Here is a 19,162-nt window from a genome sequence, read left to right on the forward strand (position 1 = left end):
AAATACAGAACAGTGTTGCAGCTAAGCTGGTAGATCACATGGCTGCTTTCAGAGGTGGCCTACCTTTGATGGGCTAGGAGATACCTGAGACAGGACTGGAGTATGTGATAGTGGGAGTATGTACAGAACATGTCTTTCATCTAGGTCTATTGCAGGGATATGAGCCATGGGGCAAGGGGTTGGGACAGAGGTTGAGTAGGGATGGACAAGGATATTGTGCAGGTTGAGTGGATGACATAATACCATTGTGTGAGTGGTGGGGAGGATGGTGGGTAGAATATTGCTCATTTCAGGGAACAATGAGAGGTAGTCAAAACCCATGCAGAGGAAATGATTCAGTTGCTCCAGTCCTGCATTGAAGTGAGTTATGGGAGGAACGCTTCTTTGTGAGTGGACAGTGGGTATATGGGGGAGGGTAAGTAACTGGGGAGACAAGGTGTGGAAGATCTATTTCTGGACAAGGTTTGCAAGGTGAGACCCTTAGTATATTTGGATAGGGACTGCTTCCAGCTGTGACAGTTGAAGTATTGTTGGTGCTTGGTAGGTCTGATGTGGACAGAGGAAGTGATACAGTCATCCTTCAAGTCGACATCGACATTGACAAAGGTTTCTATTAACAGTAATAACAAACACAATTTAATTAATTAGAAACACTCACTAAGATTTGGAGATGGATTGGATGGATACAAATACTTACAAGAGAGGGGTCATTTAAGAATAAATGTTATCAATGACATGATCAAAATCAGTGTTTTCTTTCCTTTTTTATTAAGCATACTCTAAATGATAATGACATTCTGTATAATTTTTTTCACAAGCACAGTTCAATGACAAGTTGTATAGAGAGGTATGATATAAACTCAGTTAATAGACTGCAAATATTTGGAGAAAATGTCTATTAACTATAAATGTCACATTACAGCAGTCTTTTGTTACTTTCTTTTTTCTTTGTAATGATTAATTTTTATTTTACATTGACCAAAGAAACTAATAATTGTTTAGAATAACAAAGCAACATTACATCTCTAGTTCAATACAAAAGATATATACTCAACTGTATATATTCTATTTCCCAGATATCTTGTTATTTAGAAAACTAAAGGATACTTTTAACAACATGAGAAATAGCGTACACATTTCTTTAACAATACGCTCAGCTTTTCAAGTTTTCAACCTCTTTACGAATATTTTCCTTTGCCTGTGCTTCAAATTTTTCACGAAACTCCTTTGTGGCATATATATTTGGGATCAGCAAAAAACTCTGAAGAATCTAGAAATAGTAAAAGTACTATCAGCAATATAATCATATTTAATTGGGAACAAATGAATAGATAATTAACATTTCAGGACACACTCCTAATATATATAATTTCTGCGATCAGGCTTGCAATGGTACTGTTATCAGTAATCAATTGCAGTTCAAGGTGCAACTGTAACTCCAAAGTAAGAAAATGTGTTATTTCTGAATTATAAAAAACTCTTTCCAGTAGATGGAGGAGCAACAGCCCGGATGGCTGGCTGACCTGGACTCATAATGTTAGGCAAAATGGCCTTGTCATGCAGCAATAGGAAATTACAAAGAATGTATTTCATGGTGGTATGCAGTAACAGAGATTCAGTAAGAGAAATCTGTCTTACAGCTCTTGACTTGTAAATTATGTAATAGAACGTTCTGATCAATAAAAACATCATAACTACTTAGATGAATCTAAAGACTGTGTCACTTTCATCAGAGACTACTAAAATTGTGTTGAATACTACTGTAAATATGTAATTCTTAGGTGATAAAATAGTTTTAACAGTACTGTGAGTTTGCACCCAAATTCATCTGCAAAGAAGCTTTGAAGTCAGAAACTTTAAACACCTAAATAACTTACACATTCATTGTACTTATGTTGTATCGGCATTGACTAAACTAAGAGCAATAGAAGGAATCACTGATGGGCACTCCATGAAATATTCAGGACAGAGCAGGGCAGGCTGGGTGTATAACAGAACTGCAGGCAGCAGATGAAGCACAAGGCATTTAGCAAGTGAACAGGCAGATTACTGATAATGATGCAGTGACAACAAGGCAAATAGCAAACATGTTTAAAGCAGTCAGAGGGTTACATTACTAAGCTTCCAGATTAAAGGAATGTATTTGATCTTATCTAACATGATATAATTTGAAAGTTATTTAAGATAAGATACGAGCTTTTATTGTTTACATATAATCAGAGTAACAAATTATGCTTAAATACTGTTCTAAAAGGATGTGGTTAATTAACATTTAAAGACATACGTATAGCTAAGAAGTATGAGGAAATGCCTGTAAATTATGTTAGTATAAAATGTGTGAAATAAACCTATTTAAATAATTTCTGAAGTACTGGTAAAATACACCCCAATTTGTTCTACAAACAGAACCATGAAACATGGAGGGAACAGAATTTTAGAGTAGTTATGTGCAGTAGAATTATTTTATTGCAACCTGACTTCTCTGGAAGATCTATGGCCTCCTTTACAGTACCCTTACAGTAATTTTTTTCTCATACTGCCAATAAAATAACTGCTGACATTTGAAACTGTGTCAGCATTGTACTGTATAGCAACAACTTATTTCTTTATTAGAATCACACTCTATTCTTGTCCCAGTTTCCCTTTTAAAATCCCCAAGCATTTTTCCATTGTTGTCAAGAGTTGTCTATTTAATATATGGTGTATAAGGTTTTGAAGATTTAAAAACTCGTTTTAAAACAATACAATATACTTTACAGCACTACTTTTTACAGGATTTTCAGATAACCATGATGATGCAGAAAATTCCTTTTTCATCCTACAGGATACTGTGATGCCTTTAGTAACCCATGGTTTCATTCTGGTAGCCTCAGGATAGTTTCTTAGTAAATACAGCTTTCAATATGACATATCATCATTTGTGAACAAGTCGAATTTAATATTTATGTCCCTATCTGGAATGCTGCTTTTCTGTCAGTTCCATCCCCAAAATGTAGAGCTACTTCCTCATCACATGGTTTACACTCTTTGAGTCACACTTGCCCTATGCACATCCCTGCTGGAATACTAGAAAGACTTATTTCATCAAAATGCAGAGGAAGATAGAGATTAGTAGATGATTCACCAGTACTCAACCACTTATTATTTATGTCAAACATTTTGAGAACTACTAAGTTGTCAATATAACTGTATGAGGTATAGGGCCTAAAGACTGTTATTCAGCAACCATTCATTATTACTGCCTCATCTCCTAAGGAAAACTAACATCCCTAAATCCTGATGGTTTGTGTTGGGATATGTAAGTTGTTACTGGCCAAGTTGTCACCCATACTGATAGTAAATATGAATATCACCTGCTTTCTGTACCTTTTAAGTCACGCACCAGTATTTAAGATGTTTTGTTAACTGAGTAAACATACTTGCACAAAAGACAATGAAATATGAACTGCAAATGACAAAAAAGGAATTATATACAGTGAATAATTCATACCTTCAGTCGCAAACTTTTGTATGTATTGTCTGGTAAAAATTCATATTCTTTGCGAATGAGACTAGTATACTCTGCATAACTTTCTGGATCTGTTCCAAGGACAGCTACATCTATGTCCAGAAAATAGTGACAATCCTCATTACCATAGGTGCCACCTGTTTTATGCGCCTCTGTGCTGTGTGTTGCGGCAGCTTCTAACAAATTCAACACTTTGGCTCTCAAAGGAGCATCCTGAAATAAAGTATAGGTTATCGAACTACACCACTGAATATTTCATTTGCATACCTATAGCAATGAAACCTTGTTTACAAATTATTCAATTAAATTAGGCAGTTATGAAAAATAATTCAGTTTGACATTACAATGCTATTCTCAGTATCACATTATGAATATTGCTTGCTTCACTTTCTGTCAAATAGTAAAGCATGGTGATATAGGTCCAATTTTTAATACTTCTGATTATTTTAAAGGATACTTAAATAAAGTAAAATTGTTTTTTTGTTTGTCACCAATAAAATAAGGTACAATATAGTTGCCAGGTTAACATAGACTAAAACCGATATCTTTATTCTTGAAACTTCCTGGCAGATTAAAAGCATGTGCTAGACAAAAGATCATTCATGTTGCTTCCATAATGCAATTAAAGTAGCACTTTAGAGATAAGTTCGAAAGACTAGCTTATATTACATGACTTTTTGTGACTATAATGATGAAAATATTTGAAGTTGTTAAAAGCAAAAAAGTCTAAGTGACAAAATCATGATTCTGAGTAAATACGTTCCAAAGTTTGTATCTAAATTAGAATTTATGTCTATTTTTTACACTGTCTACAATAACCATCACGTGGAGTGATTATTAATGAAGCTACACACATACAATATAAATGAATTAAATTCAGAATGTTGTGCTCAGTAATGTTTTTCCCAGTAGCAGTTACACCCCTCTGCCTCCAAGGACATCACTTGCATTCCTTTGAACCTCATTAATATTGGGTATAAAATGAACAACAATGTTATACAATATTTTGCCCCATTTTCACGTATTACATTAATCCATACACATAACTTTTACTGATTATACGTGTAATGGAGAGGATAACGCAAATGAATAAACACTGTTGTTACATGCAGAAACACAAATTTCCAAGGAAAGTCTTAGGTCATACATATACAAAGACTCCCATTTAATTTTATTACAGGAAATGTCTATTTCGGTATAAAAGTTTCTCGGCTCACTTCTCATGCCAAATTCCGATAAAATTCCCAGCTTTTGATGATATCCTCCATTAGCTTTGTCAGTTTTGGTCCCTGATGAAGACAATGGAGGATATTATCAAATCCCGAACTTTTATCCGAATCTGATGCAGCAAGTGAACCGAGAAATTTTTATGCAAAGATATCATTGCAAAAAGCTTTTTAACCATAATGTATAATCTGAGTCCCCTATGGCATCATCAGAAGGCACCACATTAGTAGATTGTGCACTTGGCCATCCACTTGCTGGTGATCTACTGTATTGTTTGGAAACAGATGTTTTTGATTTGTGCTTGATATTTGTAAATGTAGGATGGTAAATTGGAGGCACAAATGGTATTAACTGCTGCATATTCTCACATTTCTCTGTTGATATGGCAGGTGGCAACAGCACATTCAATTGTATTATCTCTGAGATTGGGCATCTTTGGTTTGACCGTGTTAAGTCAATGGACTCAACATTCGTGTCATCATTGACAACAGTCTTAGGAAACATACAGGAGTGGCCTGAAGTGAGGAACTTGTGGCCAGTAGTCTTCAGTGAGATGTGCTTCATGATATACATCCACAACATACTGATGTTTTTGTTCTTGTTCTGACTCCCTGCATTGTCACTAAAAGCAATGAAGGTCATTACAGATAGAGGAAACTGTCATACATACTTCAGCAAACTATTACTATTAGTATTTTTACTGTCTGTCTGTTCATTACCTCCATCCTTCTTGATATGCTCAACTTCTTCCATTCTTCTATTTTAATGTTTTGAATGCAAAAACAGCTTCAAATTCACCAAATTTTAATGTACTGAATCACCTGATCACAGCAGTTTGCAAAAAATTTGGAACCAAAGAGTTTTCCTTGTGACTCAAAAGTTACTATCTGCTGAGAGTAGCTTTTTCATCTTTAAGATCTAAGAAATCAATATTCTGATTATAAACCTACAATGAAAGTAACCCAGTCACAACACTGTCAATCCATTATAAATGGCATTACGCACAATCTAATGATGAAATAAGTAATTTGCAAACAAATTAAATTGACTATCCATTCTTAGTTATTGTTCAAATTCTACCAGACCATTCAAAAAATACAGATAAACTCATTATGGTCTAGAAATCTATAACTGAGTATTACTGTGTCATCCACCACAAAATACTCACTTTTGGTATTTCACCTTGATTTGCAAAATTCTGAAAATGTTCCACATTTTTTTCGGCAGCATCTACTGATTTTGGGTTGTATTCAAAGCTGAAAAAAGTTAAAATTTTATAAATAATTTGGGTTTACAACCCATCTGAACACATAGAAAACAAATCTCAATATAGAATGAAGTGATACATACAATACTCAAAAAAACATATTTCAAAATTTATGTAATACTGTTCCTATAAGGGGTAGTCAAATGAAAACAAGACAGATGGAAAGAACATAACTGAACTGTTTACTGTTTCAAAAGCAGCTGCCATAATGACTGTTAATACATTTATCCCACTGTGAGACAAGATGGTCAATGACTTCATGGAAAAACATTTGTGATTGCCTACAGAACCGTGATTGTACTAATGTGTGCACATCTGCAGCTGAATGAAATCAGGCAGGCTCGCATGTTGCCAAGGTATTTCGAGTAAGTTGCAGAAATTTTTCTGGGAAGTCCTTATGCATCCTCCAAACAGTCCATGCGATTTACATATTTTTTAGACCTGAAGACACAGATTTGTGGCCATCAATTTGCTTCAGATGAAGAGGTGCACACCTGGGAGCAGCCACGGCTCTGTGGCCAAAGGCAAACATTTTTCCATGAAGCCATTAATCACCTTGTCTCTCAGTGGAATAAATGTATTAACAGTTGTGGTGATTATTTTTGAATTTATAAATATTTTACTTACTTTTTCCCATCTGTCTTGTTTTCATTTGACTAGCCTTTATACATCTTCCTACATGATAAAATTAATTCCAAATAAATATTATGATACCAATTTACTTAACTATACTGCATTAATTTTTCGGCTGAGACTATGCAAGGCATCAACTTAGGTTCACAATTTTATTTAGAATTTTCTACTATTGTAGTGTCTTGAGGTTATTAGCGGCACTCACTGCCTGTCATCACCAGTCTAACACAAGCATAAAAATAATTTAATAAAGTGTGTTATGTTTCACCGTATGCATGTATCATGTTACTACAAAAATAGTATTCTTTCCCTATCAAGCGACAGGTGAATGCAGGAGACTGTGAATGACTTAGAAGATGGGCCACACTACCATATACAGCTCATCACTAGCCACCACATGCTGAGGCATAACACTCATTGATGTTTATGCACTGTCCCTGTGTGCTCCGTGTAAATTATTCATTGAAATTTGTATCCTGACACTAGTTACGATGTGTAGCATCTGTTCTGATGTTCTAGAGATGTTATACAGTTTTCTACTAACAAGAAGGTAGAAAGAGAGCTGGAAATATTATTCCATATTCTATTAAAAAGTACTGAAACAATTTACTAATATTTAAATGAAGTAATTTTATCCTACAGTACTTTAGTTTCGCAGCAGAGGAGGGAGAAAAGGTATTTACTGAGCATGTGTATGTTGAGAACGATAACTTTTGAATGGGGTCAAGTTTGATGTACATGAGGAAAAGAGTGGATTAATAATTCTGAACATTATGTTGAAGTTCTATGCTGCTCAGCAGTGACAGTTATATTTGGTTTACTTGATGATAGGTTATCAAGAAAATTACCTAGAATCATCACCTCCTAGCATTTTGGTCATTCTCATGCACTTAAATGCCAAAGCTAAAACCTGAAACTAAACTCCAAAATCAAGTAGACATCACAGAGCTGTCACTCTTTACAACAAAGATGAAATTACATGCTTCACTACATACAGGACAGTAAATCTTACCAAAATTTCACAATAAATTATGCCTTTCAAATACATAAACTGCAGATAAGATACAGTTAGAGTGCCCGATTGCTGTGGTTGATTTAAGCAAGAGAAGACCCCTGATATTTCCAATGGCCAGCAACCATCTGTTATTCACAGTTGAAAGCTGGCAACAGCACTGTCAACTGTCAGGTATCCTCTCCCGCCAACTGTACCACAGCTCCGCAGATGGAGAGATTGAAACAATACATGATGGGATAAAGAAAATTATTTGGACTGTTAAAGAAGATGATAATTTAATCATGATGAGTGAGTGACATTTGATAGTAGAAAAAGGAAGAGAATGAAACATACTATGAGAATTTGGACTGAAGGAAAGGAATGAAAAAGTAAACTGCCTAGTAGAACTTTGCACAGAGCTCAGTTTAATCATTGAAAACATTTGGTTCAAGAATCATGAAAGAAGGTTGTGTATATGGAAGAGACTGGAGACACCAGACAGTTTCAGATGGACATAGATTTTAAATTCCAGAACATTTCCAGTGGCAGATGTGGACTCTGCCATTATTTCTCGATTATAAATTGCAAATTAAAACTAAAGAAATTGCAGACAGGTACTAAATTAAGGAGATATGGTCCAGTCATATTGAAACAATCAGAGTTGTTGAGTGTTTCAGAGGGTGCATGTGGCAACCATAGACTGAAACAAGGGAAAGATATACAACAGAAGACTAATGGGTGGTTTTGAGATAGAAACCTGTGAACGCACCATAGGATCAGATAAGCAATAAGACAAGACCCAGTAAAAAATCTTTGGATAACATGAGATATTGAATCTAGTTTATGAAAGCAGAACATATAATAACACAGATAGTTAATTAGGCCAAACAAGATACAGACAGCTAGAAAATGAGATTGACAAAGCGAAAAATGGCAATGCAGGGTAAAGGACAAACACAAATATGAAGAATTATGAATGATTATGGTCAAAACAGATGTCAGAAGAATTAAAGAAACTTTTCAAGGAATGAGAACCAGCTGTGGGAATATCAAGCTTAGATGGCAAGCAAGTACTAAGCAAGGGGAAGTCTGAAATGTGGAAGGAATATATAGACAGGCTACATAAAGGAAAGAAATTTGAAGACAATATTATGGAAAGGGAAGAGGAAGAAGATGAAGATGACGCTGCAGATGTTATAAGTTGGAGGAATTTGATAGAAAACTGAAATTTCTAAACTGAAACAAGGTATCTGGAGTAAACAACATTATCTCAAAATTACTGAGAAGCTTGGGAGAACACACCATGACAAAACTATTCCACCTAGTATGCAAGATATATAAAACAGATGACAAACCCTCAGACTGTTGTGTGTTATAATTCCCGTTCAAATGAGGGAAGGTGCTTAGAGATTTGAATATTACCCTATAATCAGTTTAATACACCATGGTTGCAAAAGAATGAGGCAAATTATTTACCCAAGCATGGATAGACTGATATAAGCTAAAGTTGTGGAAGATCAGTTTGGGTTTTGGGGAAACATAGCAGCATGTGACGTGAAACTGATCTAACAATGACTGGAATACACTATGAAATACTGAAGGTAACAGGGATAAAATACAGAGCAGCTTGTACCTGTGCAATTAAAAAGAGGCAAAGGTTGTGAAAGGGGAGCAGTAGTTGGGAAGGTAGTGAGACACAGTTGTTGTCTACCCCACATTACTCAATCTGTACACTAAGCAAGCAGTAAAGGAAACAAAGGAGAAATATGGAAATAATCAGAAATAAAAACTTCGACATTTGCTGACAACTTTGTAGTTCTGTCAGATGGAATGGACAATGTCTAACAACAGGTTAGAAGATGAACATCAACAAAAGAGAAACAAGTGTAATGAAATGGAGTAAAATTAAGTTATGTGATGCTAAAAGAATTATATTAAGAAGTAGGACACTATAAGCAGGAGTGAGAGTTGTTATATGAGCAGAAAAAAAACTGATGATGGTTGAAGAAGAGACAATACAAAATGTAAGAAAAGTATTTATGAAAAGGAAATATTTTAACATGTAATGTAAATTTTTTGCACTCTGAAATGCTTTCTGAAATTAATTACGTGGATTGTAGGCTTATATGGGAATGAAATGTGGACAATAAGCAGTTTAGACAAGAAGAGTGTAGAAGATTTTGAATTGTGGTGCTAATAATAATAATAATTGCAGAAAATTCAACTACTGAGGAGGCACATCTAATTTTACATCACTATTCTGATACTCGCACTTAAATGTTTGTCAAAGCGTTCATGGAACCACTTAATGCCCCACTTTCAAATAATGTGTAGGAAAAATGAAAATGCAAATATTTTCATGCAAGCTCTGATTAATTTTATTATGGTGGTCATTTCTCCCTATGTAGATGCGAGTCAATAAAATAGTTTCACATACAGAGGAGAAAATAGGTGAATGAAATTTCGTTAAAGGATTTTGATGCAATGGCACATACTTTTATTTTAAAGATTGCCACCACAAGTTGTTTATCATTTTCATGATTCTTTTCCCAATTTCATGATAATGCACAATGAGCTGCCCTCCTTTGAACTTTTTCAATGCCTTTCACTTTCTTATCTGGTAATGATCCCATTCTGCACAGCAAAATTTCATAAGAGAATGGACAAGTATAATGTAGGAAGTCTCTTTAGCAGATTTATTGCATCTTCTAAGTGTTCTGCCAATAAACACAGTCTTTGGTTCACCATCCCCACATTTTCTACATGATGATTCCACTTTAAGTTTTTTGAAATTGTAATACCTAGGTATTCAGTTGAAACTATTACCTTTAAATTTATATCATTTATCATGAAACTGAAATTTAACTGAATTTTATTAGTACTTGGGGAACCTAAAGTATCACTTCTGTTTCACTACATAATATCCTGTCAGTTACTACAAACTGTGATCTTTGTGACAAGAAATCTTGAATCCAGTCGCACAACTAACGATACTCCATAAACAGACAATTTGGTTAGAAGCACCATGCACAACTTATTCATCATACAGGATGCATCGAGGTCAGCCCCTACAGTGCATATGACATGGAACTTTGCAGCCCCACATCTTCGTGGCCAGGCCAACAGAGGAAAACAACAGCACTCCGACCAGGTCATCAGGCGACATACACGGAGATGATAGATGTCATTGGCAAACCACACCTCTTCACGCATCTTCCACACCACACACCGAAATAGGCCCGCGCTTATCACAAAATGAGAGAGCCATTTAGGCCAGGGCATGACCTCTGGAGATCAGTTCTGTTGCAACCAGCAGCCTGAAGATTTCCATTGCGCCGCACCAAGGATTGGACCATTGACTTCTGGACAGTGCACCGCATTCTCAGCTGTGATTCTTAAGTGATCAGTGACATGTTCATTGGGACTTCATATAATTGTACTGTTGTTCTTCTAGCTGACAAGATCGTGTCAGGCTGGAAGTTTCTATCCTTGTCATACCTAAATATTCAATTACTGTCGGCTCTCAATAGTACTTCAGTGAAGTACATCATAAGAGTTGTAAACTGTTTATTTATCTTGATTTAAATTTGTATTTGGACTTCGGTTTTAAACTTGAAGTGAGAAACTTACTTTTCCATTTTAACTTAGAGTTATTAGGACTTTAAGACTCTGCTCATTATAGAGTGTCTGATTATGGAAACTTAAATTACTGTTTTTAATGTGAAACTGCTAAGAATTTAAGATTTTCATTTAAGTGTGTGACTCTTTTCAAGTATCCTGGAATTTAATTTATTTTCTCTGTGAGTAGAATCCTAAGTGACTCCATTGTTTATGAGCCTTCACTTATTTTGATTCACTTAGTGGAAGTTCACTTATTGAAGAATCACCCAATCTTTTGTTTCACTGTGGAGAATATTTTAGTGGAAACTGTACTTGATCAACTTTTGTTAGTTCCCTATACCTGGGCTGTTTACTTGTGTCCACCAGTGCAGAAAACATCAGAAGCTACTTATGATGCACAGTGTCAAAAGCCTGATTGAAATCTAGAAATATGGAATGAACTCGAGATCCCCTGTCGACAGTATTCATTACTTCTTGTGACTGAATTGAATTGGGGAGGAAAGAATGCTATGGCACAACCTGATTAAAAGAAGGGACTTGTTGACAGAACACATCGTAAGGCCTCAAGGGGTAGTCAGTATGGTTACGGAGGGAAGTGTATGGGGCAAAAAATTACTTTACGAAAGCGTGATTACAGTAAGCAGCTTCAAGCGAATGTAAGTTTCAATAATTAGGCAGCGATGAAACAACCTGCACAGGATAGACTAGTGTGGAGAGTTGTATCAAACCACTCTTCAGACTGAAGAGAACAACAACAACAACAAGTTTATGAAGATAGGTCATTATCCATCAAACAAAAAGGTGATGAGTAGTGGATAGGCACATAAAAAGACAGGTAACTGTTAAACTTCCAAGCAGTCTAGATGGCATTCCACTTTCCCTACACAAGCTTGGAAACTGTTCTGGCAACATAATATTTCACTCATACAGTCAGCCTAGTCTCAGTCTCCACTAGTACCTGTTCACCAAATGCAACCACCCCTCTCTCCCCTGTTCCCACCCCACACCACAGTCTTGCCCCTATGCAAACCTCTCACTATCTCTGTTAGCTTTCTGCTCCACCCTTCATTACCTAAAGAGACAGCTTACACTACACTCGTTCGTCCTCTGTTAGAATATTGCTGCGCGGTGTGGGATCCTTACCAGGTGGGATTGACGGAGGACATCAAAAGGGTGCAAAAAAGGGCAGCTCGTTTTGTATTATCACGTAGTGAGAGAGAGTGGCAGATATGATATGCGAATTGGGATGGAAGTCATTAAAGCAAAGACGTTTTTCGTCGCGGCGAGATCTACTTATGAAATTTCAGTCACCAACTTTCTCTTCCGAATGCGAAAACATTTTGTTGAGCCCAACCTACATAGGTAGAAATGATCATCAAAATAAAATAAGAGAAATCAGAGTTCGAACAGAAAGGTTTAGGTGTTCGTTTTTCCCGCGCGCTGTTCGGGAGTGGAATGGTAGAGAGATAGTATGATTGTGGTTCGACGAACCCTCTGCCAAGCACTTAAATGTGAATTGCAGAGTAGTCATGTAGATGTAGATGAAACTTATCATTACCTCTTTCTTCCATTCTAGATGCTCTGCTATCCATCTGTTTCCTTCTTTTTGTCCTAGCAGCTCCATGACCTACCCTGTTTGCACCTACATAGTCCACCCCTGCATTATCTATCCTGATTCCACCCACACTGTTCCCTCTCCACGTCCCTATCCCTTAAGAACACTCCTTCCAATTCCCCACCATCCACTGCAGCTAAGATCACTGCTCAAACCTGTCTCAGCGGCAGCATTCTCTCTCTCTCTCTCTCTCTCTCTCTCTCTCTCTCTCTCTCTCTCTCTCTCTCTGTGTGTGTGTGTGTGTGTGTGTGTGTGTGTGTGTGTGTGTGTGTGTGTGTGTGTGTGTTTATTTTTGTTGCACATGGGGGTGGGGGGTGTTCATGCCTGTGGAGATTTCCAATCTACTGGGTGCAAAAATTGTACAACAGTAGTTATGACTGTCATGTTCCTTAACTCCTACTGTAGCTTAACCACAAAGTTGGAGGGATTCATAGATGTGAAACCATCATGGCGTCTTCTTTTCTTTATTTTAATTTTGTTACAATTTAATTTTCCATCAAGAATAATGTAATCACAATGAAGATCGCACAAGTGCTATTTCACTTATGCAGATGTTATTGATAGCTCATTTGTTTATATGAAATATGAAACACAGCACATTCCTGTTATGTTTATAGCTGTTGTGTTGGTGGGGTGGGGTGGGGTGTGAGGGAGGGACTGTCTATGCAGAACATCCCAACTCCAAGGTTATGAAAACACAAGAATTTTCACATATCACTTTGTCAAAGATGTGCTGTGAGTACTCTGATTTGCAGAAACAATCATCTGCAACAACTGTCGATACACATTAGGGCAAACCAAAGGCAAAAAATGAGTATGTCAAAAACCACAGGAGGCTGTGTCTCTCATTTGCTGACAGGACACTATTAAGACAAGTGGTGGAGGTATTCTTGTGTGGGGGAAATGATATATGGGTGGCTGATAGGTATAACACTGTATCTCTCTGGTGAATGATAGAGGAATGCACTGCCCAAGCAGTTTAATCTGTTTCTTTGCCTACAGTTTGGCAAAGACAATGCAATACACCATTCCACCATAGTGGTGACAGCTCTATGAGAAACAGTTAACAACGAGTGCTTGTGTGACCTCCCAAGTCACCTGACCTATAACCTCTTGACGCCACTGAGCAAGATGTGAATTCATTAGATCCAGTCTTGCTAATCTCTATGTGTAAAAACAAAGATGATGTGACTTACCAAGTGAAAGTGCTGGCAGGTCGACAGACACACAAACAAACACGGTGTCTGTCGACCTGCCAGCACTTTCATTTGGTAAGTCACATCATCTTTGTTTTTAGATATATTTTTCCTACGTGGAATGTTTCCCTCTATTATAATCTCTATGTGTTGTTGACTGCAGTTATATTGTTGTGGATCGGGTTGACTTGATGTGTCAGTGGTGTCATAAGGTAAGAAAGTGCTACAGACTACACTGTAGATGTACCTAGTTAAATTACTCACGAGGGAATGTAAGAGGGTGTATATTATACTCCTGTGATCAAAAAATTTAGATTGATCTGAATCTACATTTTTTATGAGTCACACACATTACCTCAAATTCCTGTAAATCTTTGCAAAATCTGTGTTATGCCACAGATTTCATCAAGGAATTATCTAAAAAAAGAGAAGCCAATCACAAAGAATTAATCTGTACACAATATTAAGAATAAAATGTCCTACATTGCTTATACTATTTGCACAAATATTAGCTAAATGTAGCTTAGTAAGTTAGAATGAAAGCTGCTTACTTGAAAAAACACATTTCTTCCTTAGTTACATTAAACAGCTGTGATAAATGGACCAAAAAATAAGTTCCTGGAGCTTACATTCAATATATAAAGCATTAAAAATAGACCGTCTGAATGATGTCTGAAACAAACTGTTCAGGAGCCAGTATTGACGGGACAGACAGACGCATCCTTTTTGGTGTTGTTCATACTCATAATGGAATCAATGGAACTGGTGCTACAGTAGCAATGATTGGTAGTATACCTGATAAATGAAATGCTGATATAAATTTTTCATGTCAACTATTTTTGGAATCATGTCATCCATAAAATATCCCAAAACATACAAAACAGAACTCTGCTTTCAATTTGGAGTAAATGAGAAGGCTAAGGTATTATGTAGGAAATGATCCGTGATCAAGAACATGGGGTGATGAAAGGGTTGTTATTAGTGAAATGTCACCAACAGGCAAGACTTTAAATTCTGAAAAGTTAATGTGACAGACAGAAGATAATATATTAGACCTAAGGTAAGGGTGCAGTGGAAACTGAACTGCAGAGCGGGTAATCATGGGTGTCAACAGAGATAAAGCCAAAGAAGTTGAAAATAACCAAAAGAAGACAAACCAATGAAGATACAAATAAAAGAAGTCACAAAACATATAACAGAGATCACCTTCATCTGCAAACTGAGTCAATAATTGCCCTCTGTTTCTTCCATGATCACTACACAACAGACCTAACGCATATTCATGAACAAGATGTCACTATGCCATGCCATGCAATGCACCTGTCATCGTTAGTCGCATAAACTTTCTCAGAAGCAATAATTTTAACTATAAATACTTGAACTTTAAGAGTTATTCGTAACAAACAGTATAAATAACCATATAAGTTTCTTAGACTGTTGATTTTTTTCAAGAAGTCACTTTCCTCATACCCCAAAACTAATGTTAAAGACATCATCTGCAACTTGTCCAGCATGCCACATTTCTCATCAGTAAGTAGGTACATAATACTTCATGAAAGAATGCCTTTACTACTCAGTGATTATGTTGTTTGTACTGCAGTCCTAAATCTGTACTCACCTTGAGATGATAATCTTGACCTAATTTTCCTTTAGCACCTTTTATACATCCTTTGTGATACACTAACATGCAAACACATGGAAAACAAAAGAAAAATCAACAGTTAATAACATAAATATCTGTAATCTAGAACACAATGGGGAAATTGTTACAATCCAAAGCTGCAAACCAGATAATAAAAATAATAGCACCAAAAAGCAGAACTGATCATCAATGCAAATAAATCTTAAAGGCACTGGCATACAGACTGCTTTTATAGTGCAGCTAAGAATTCAACACTAAAAATTCAATACTGAATTTAAAGGGACAATGGTGCCTTATCTGTGGGAGAGGGGAAGAAGCATAAGAATTGTTGCAAAATGCTGCTGAGCAGACAAGAAATTGTGACTTTAACAATAACTTAAAAAAGAATCACTGTCAGACTTCGCCATTCGTAAATTAACTAAATATCTAAATTATAAGATTTAATACTCCTATTAGTACAGTATCTACAAAAACACTTGGAAAATAAATCTTAATGCATTGTATGGTTAAACCTTTTTTGTGTGTGTACATGTATGTATTCCTGTGGATCGTGCACTTGTATGTGAACAGTAAGTAAATAAAATAAGTGGAAAAGCAGCATCATAATTGAAGGTAGTATATTTTCTATAACTGACCAAGATATTAATTGTGGCTCATTTCAAGTACACCTAGGGAAAAGGAAATATAAGTCATCTGTATTGCATAGGCAGAGCTATCATCAATGTTACTAGGTAGCTAACATAGCAGAAGCAGAAAAAAGGGTTAAAATTTAATCTCCTGAGGTCATGGAGACCACTACGGGTGGAACACTATGTTCTGTTTGACAAGAATGGAGGAGAAAAACTGGAAATGACTTTCACAGATTTTCCTGATCTGAACAATTGAAAGCCTGAGCAATCACAGAAAGTACTAACAGAGTAATTTTTCTTCTTCTATATGATTACTCTGCTATTCACAATAAAGTGCCTGGCAGAGGGATCAATAAACCACCTTCATGCTGTCTCCCTACCGTTCCACTCTCTAACAGCACGCGGGAAAAACGAGTGCTTAAATTTTTCCGTGCAAGTCTTGATTTCTCTTATTTTATTGTGATGATCATTTCTCCCTATGTAGGTGGGTGCCAACAGAATGTTTTCGCAATTGGAGGAGAAAACTGGTGATTGAAATTTCATGAGAAGATCCCATATTAAGATCTACCATGAAGGAATTTGTGAATGTGTAGAATGGTCTGTGAGTCAAAAAGCTATTACGGAAGTAGAACTGAAACGCTGTTTAAATAATGTTGTCATAAATGTGATATACTATTATGTTATGAGCTAACTTCTAAATTAAAAAATATATAAATAAATCAAATTTAAAAAAAACTCAAAATGTAGGAAGGAAGGAGATAGGTCTAGAATTAGAGGTCGCTTGCTTGTATAATAGGGTGTTACTACTGCTTATTTTAGTCTTTTAGGAATTAAACCTCATTGATTGCTTGCAAAGGTAAATCAAAAGTGCACTAGTACATCACCATAAGAATTTAGTACTTTTGTTTAAATACACAGAAGAGTTACTACTTTTCAGTGACATAACGGTTTTTTTATCTCTCAGTTCACCTGGCAAACTGATGTCTGCCATGATGGAGCCTGCAACATCTGCTTAAGCAAATCTAATGGTCATGTTTTCAACGGTCAGTCTCCCTCCCCCCCCCCCCCTCCCCCCTCCCCCTCTCTCGTTTTCAGTTACTGTTATGAATAACCTACTGGCTAGAAATTTGAATTGAAAATAATATTTCTCTGCTGCTATCATCAGAGTGCTGAATATCATGTGCCTAACTGCAATTCACCATGATCCAGAGTAAAGGAAAACTGGATTCATAATGTTCCTATGAATATTTTAAAGAAAAAATTAAATTTGTTAATCTCATAAATTCGCTGAGAATAGTGAGAGTTAGCATTTATGGAGTTGTAAACAGCATTTTTCTTGTTAGCTGGAACTGTTTCATAGGGACACTATGGCTGGCATCTTACCATAGAGTTCAAATGAAACTCTTATTACAAGGCTTAAATCCACTTGATCAATTACAACTTTAACTATTTATCAAAGCCTCTTAGTCTTCAAAGCTATAAAGGGTGTTACAAAAAGGTACGGCCAAACTTTCAGGAAACATTCCACACACACAAAGAAAGAAAATATGTTTTGTGGAAATGTGTCTGGAAACGCTTACTTTCCATGTTAGAGCTCATTTTATTATTTCTCTTCAAATCACATTAATTATGGAACGGAAAAACACAGCAACAGAACATACCAGCGTGACTTCAAACACTTTGTTGCAGGAAATGCTCAAAATGTCCTCCATTAGCAAGGATACATGCATCCACCCTCTGTCGCATGGAATCCCTGATGCGCTGATGCAGCCCTGGAGAATGGCGTATTGTATCACAGCCGTCCACAATATGAGCATGAAGAGTCTCTACATTTGGTACCAGGGTTGCGTAGACAAGAGCTTTCAAATGCCCCCATAACTGAAAGTCAAGAGGGTTGAGGTCAGGAGAGCGTGGAGGCCATGGAATTGGTCAGCCTCTACCAATCCATTGGTCACCGAATCTGTTGTTGAGAGGCGTACGAACACTTCGACTGAAATGTGCAGGAACTCCATCGTGCATGAACCACATGTGTCGTACTTGTAAAGGCACACGTTCTAGCAGCACAGGTAGAGTATCACGTATGAAATCATGATAACGTGATTCCATTGAGCATAGGTGGAAGAACATGGGGCCCAATCAAGACATCACCAACAATGCCTGCCCAAACGTTCACAGAAAATCTGTGTTGATGACGTGGTTGCACAACTGCGCACGGATTCTCGTCAGCCCACACATGGTGATTGTGAAAATTTACAATTTGATCACGTTGGAATGAAGCCTCATTCGTAAAGAGAACATTTGCACTGAAATGAGGATTGACACATTGTTGGATGAACCATTCGCAGAAGTGTACCTGTGGAGGCCAATCAGCTACTGATGGTGCCTGCACACGCTGTACATGGTACGGAAACAACTGGTTCTCCCGTAGCACTCTCCATACAGTGACGTGGTCAACGTTACCTTGTACAGCAGCAACTTCTCTGACGCTGACATTAGGGTTATCGTCAACTGCACAAAGAATTGCCTCGTCCTTTGCAGGTGTCCTCGTCGTTCTAGGTCTTCCCCAGTCGCGAGTCATAGGCTGGAATGTTCCGTGCTCCCTAAGACACCGATCAATTGCTTCGAACGTCTTCCTGTCGGGACACCTTCGTTTTGGAAATCTGTCTCAATACAAATGTACCACGCCACAGCTATTGCCCCGTGCTAATCCATACATCAAATGGGCATCTGCCAACTCCGCATTTGTAAACATTGCACTGACTGCAAAACCACGTTCGTGATGAACACGAACCTGTTGATGCTACGTACTCATGTGCTTGACGCTAGTACT

The 19,162-nt window shown here is 36.8% G+C and overlaps 1 protein-coding gene across 1 annotated transcript in view; it reads right to left on the minus strand.

Moving 5' to 3' along the window:
- Positions 1–772: 772 nt before the first annotated feature.
- The window catches only part of LOC124798399, a 32,748-nt gene continuing 14,358 nt past the window's right edge, over positions 773–19,162 (minus strand). Inside the window, exons 2-4 of the mRNA XM_047261784.1 lie at positions 5,904–5,991; positions 3,491–3,721; positions 773–1,270 (exon numbers count right to left, since the gene is read on the minus strand). Coding sequence (XP_047117740.1) covers positions 1,154–1,270; positions 3,491–3,721; positions 5,904–5,991 — 436 coding nt within the window. The 3' untranslated portion in view covers positions 773–1,153. The remainder of the gene's footprint in view (positions 1,271–3,490; positions 3,722–5,903; positions 5,992–19,162) is intronic.

Source organism: Schistocerca piceifrons, chromosome 5 (assembly GCF_021461385.2).
Source record: "Schistocerca piceifrons isolate TAMUIC-IGC-003096 chromosome 5, iqSchPice1.1, whole genome shotgun sequence".
NCBI classification, from domain to species: Eukaryota; Metazoa; Arthropoda; class Insecta; order Orthoptera; family Acrididae; genus Schistocerca; species Schistocerca piceifrons.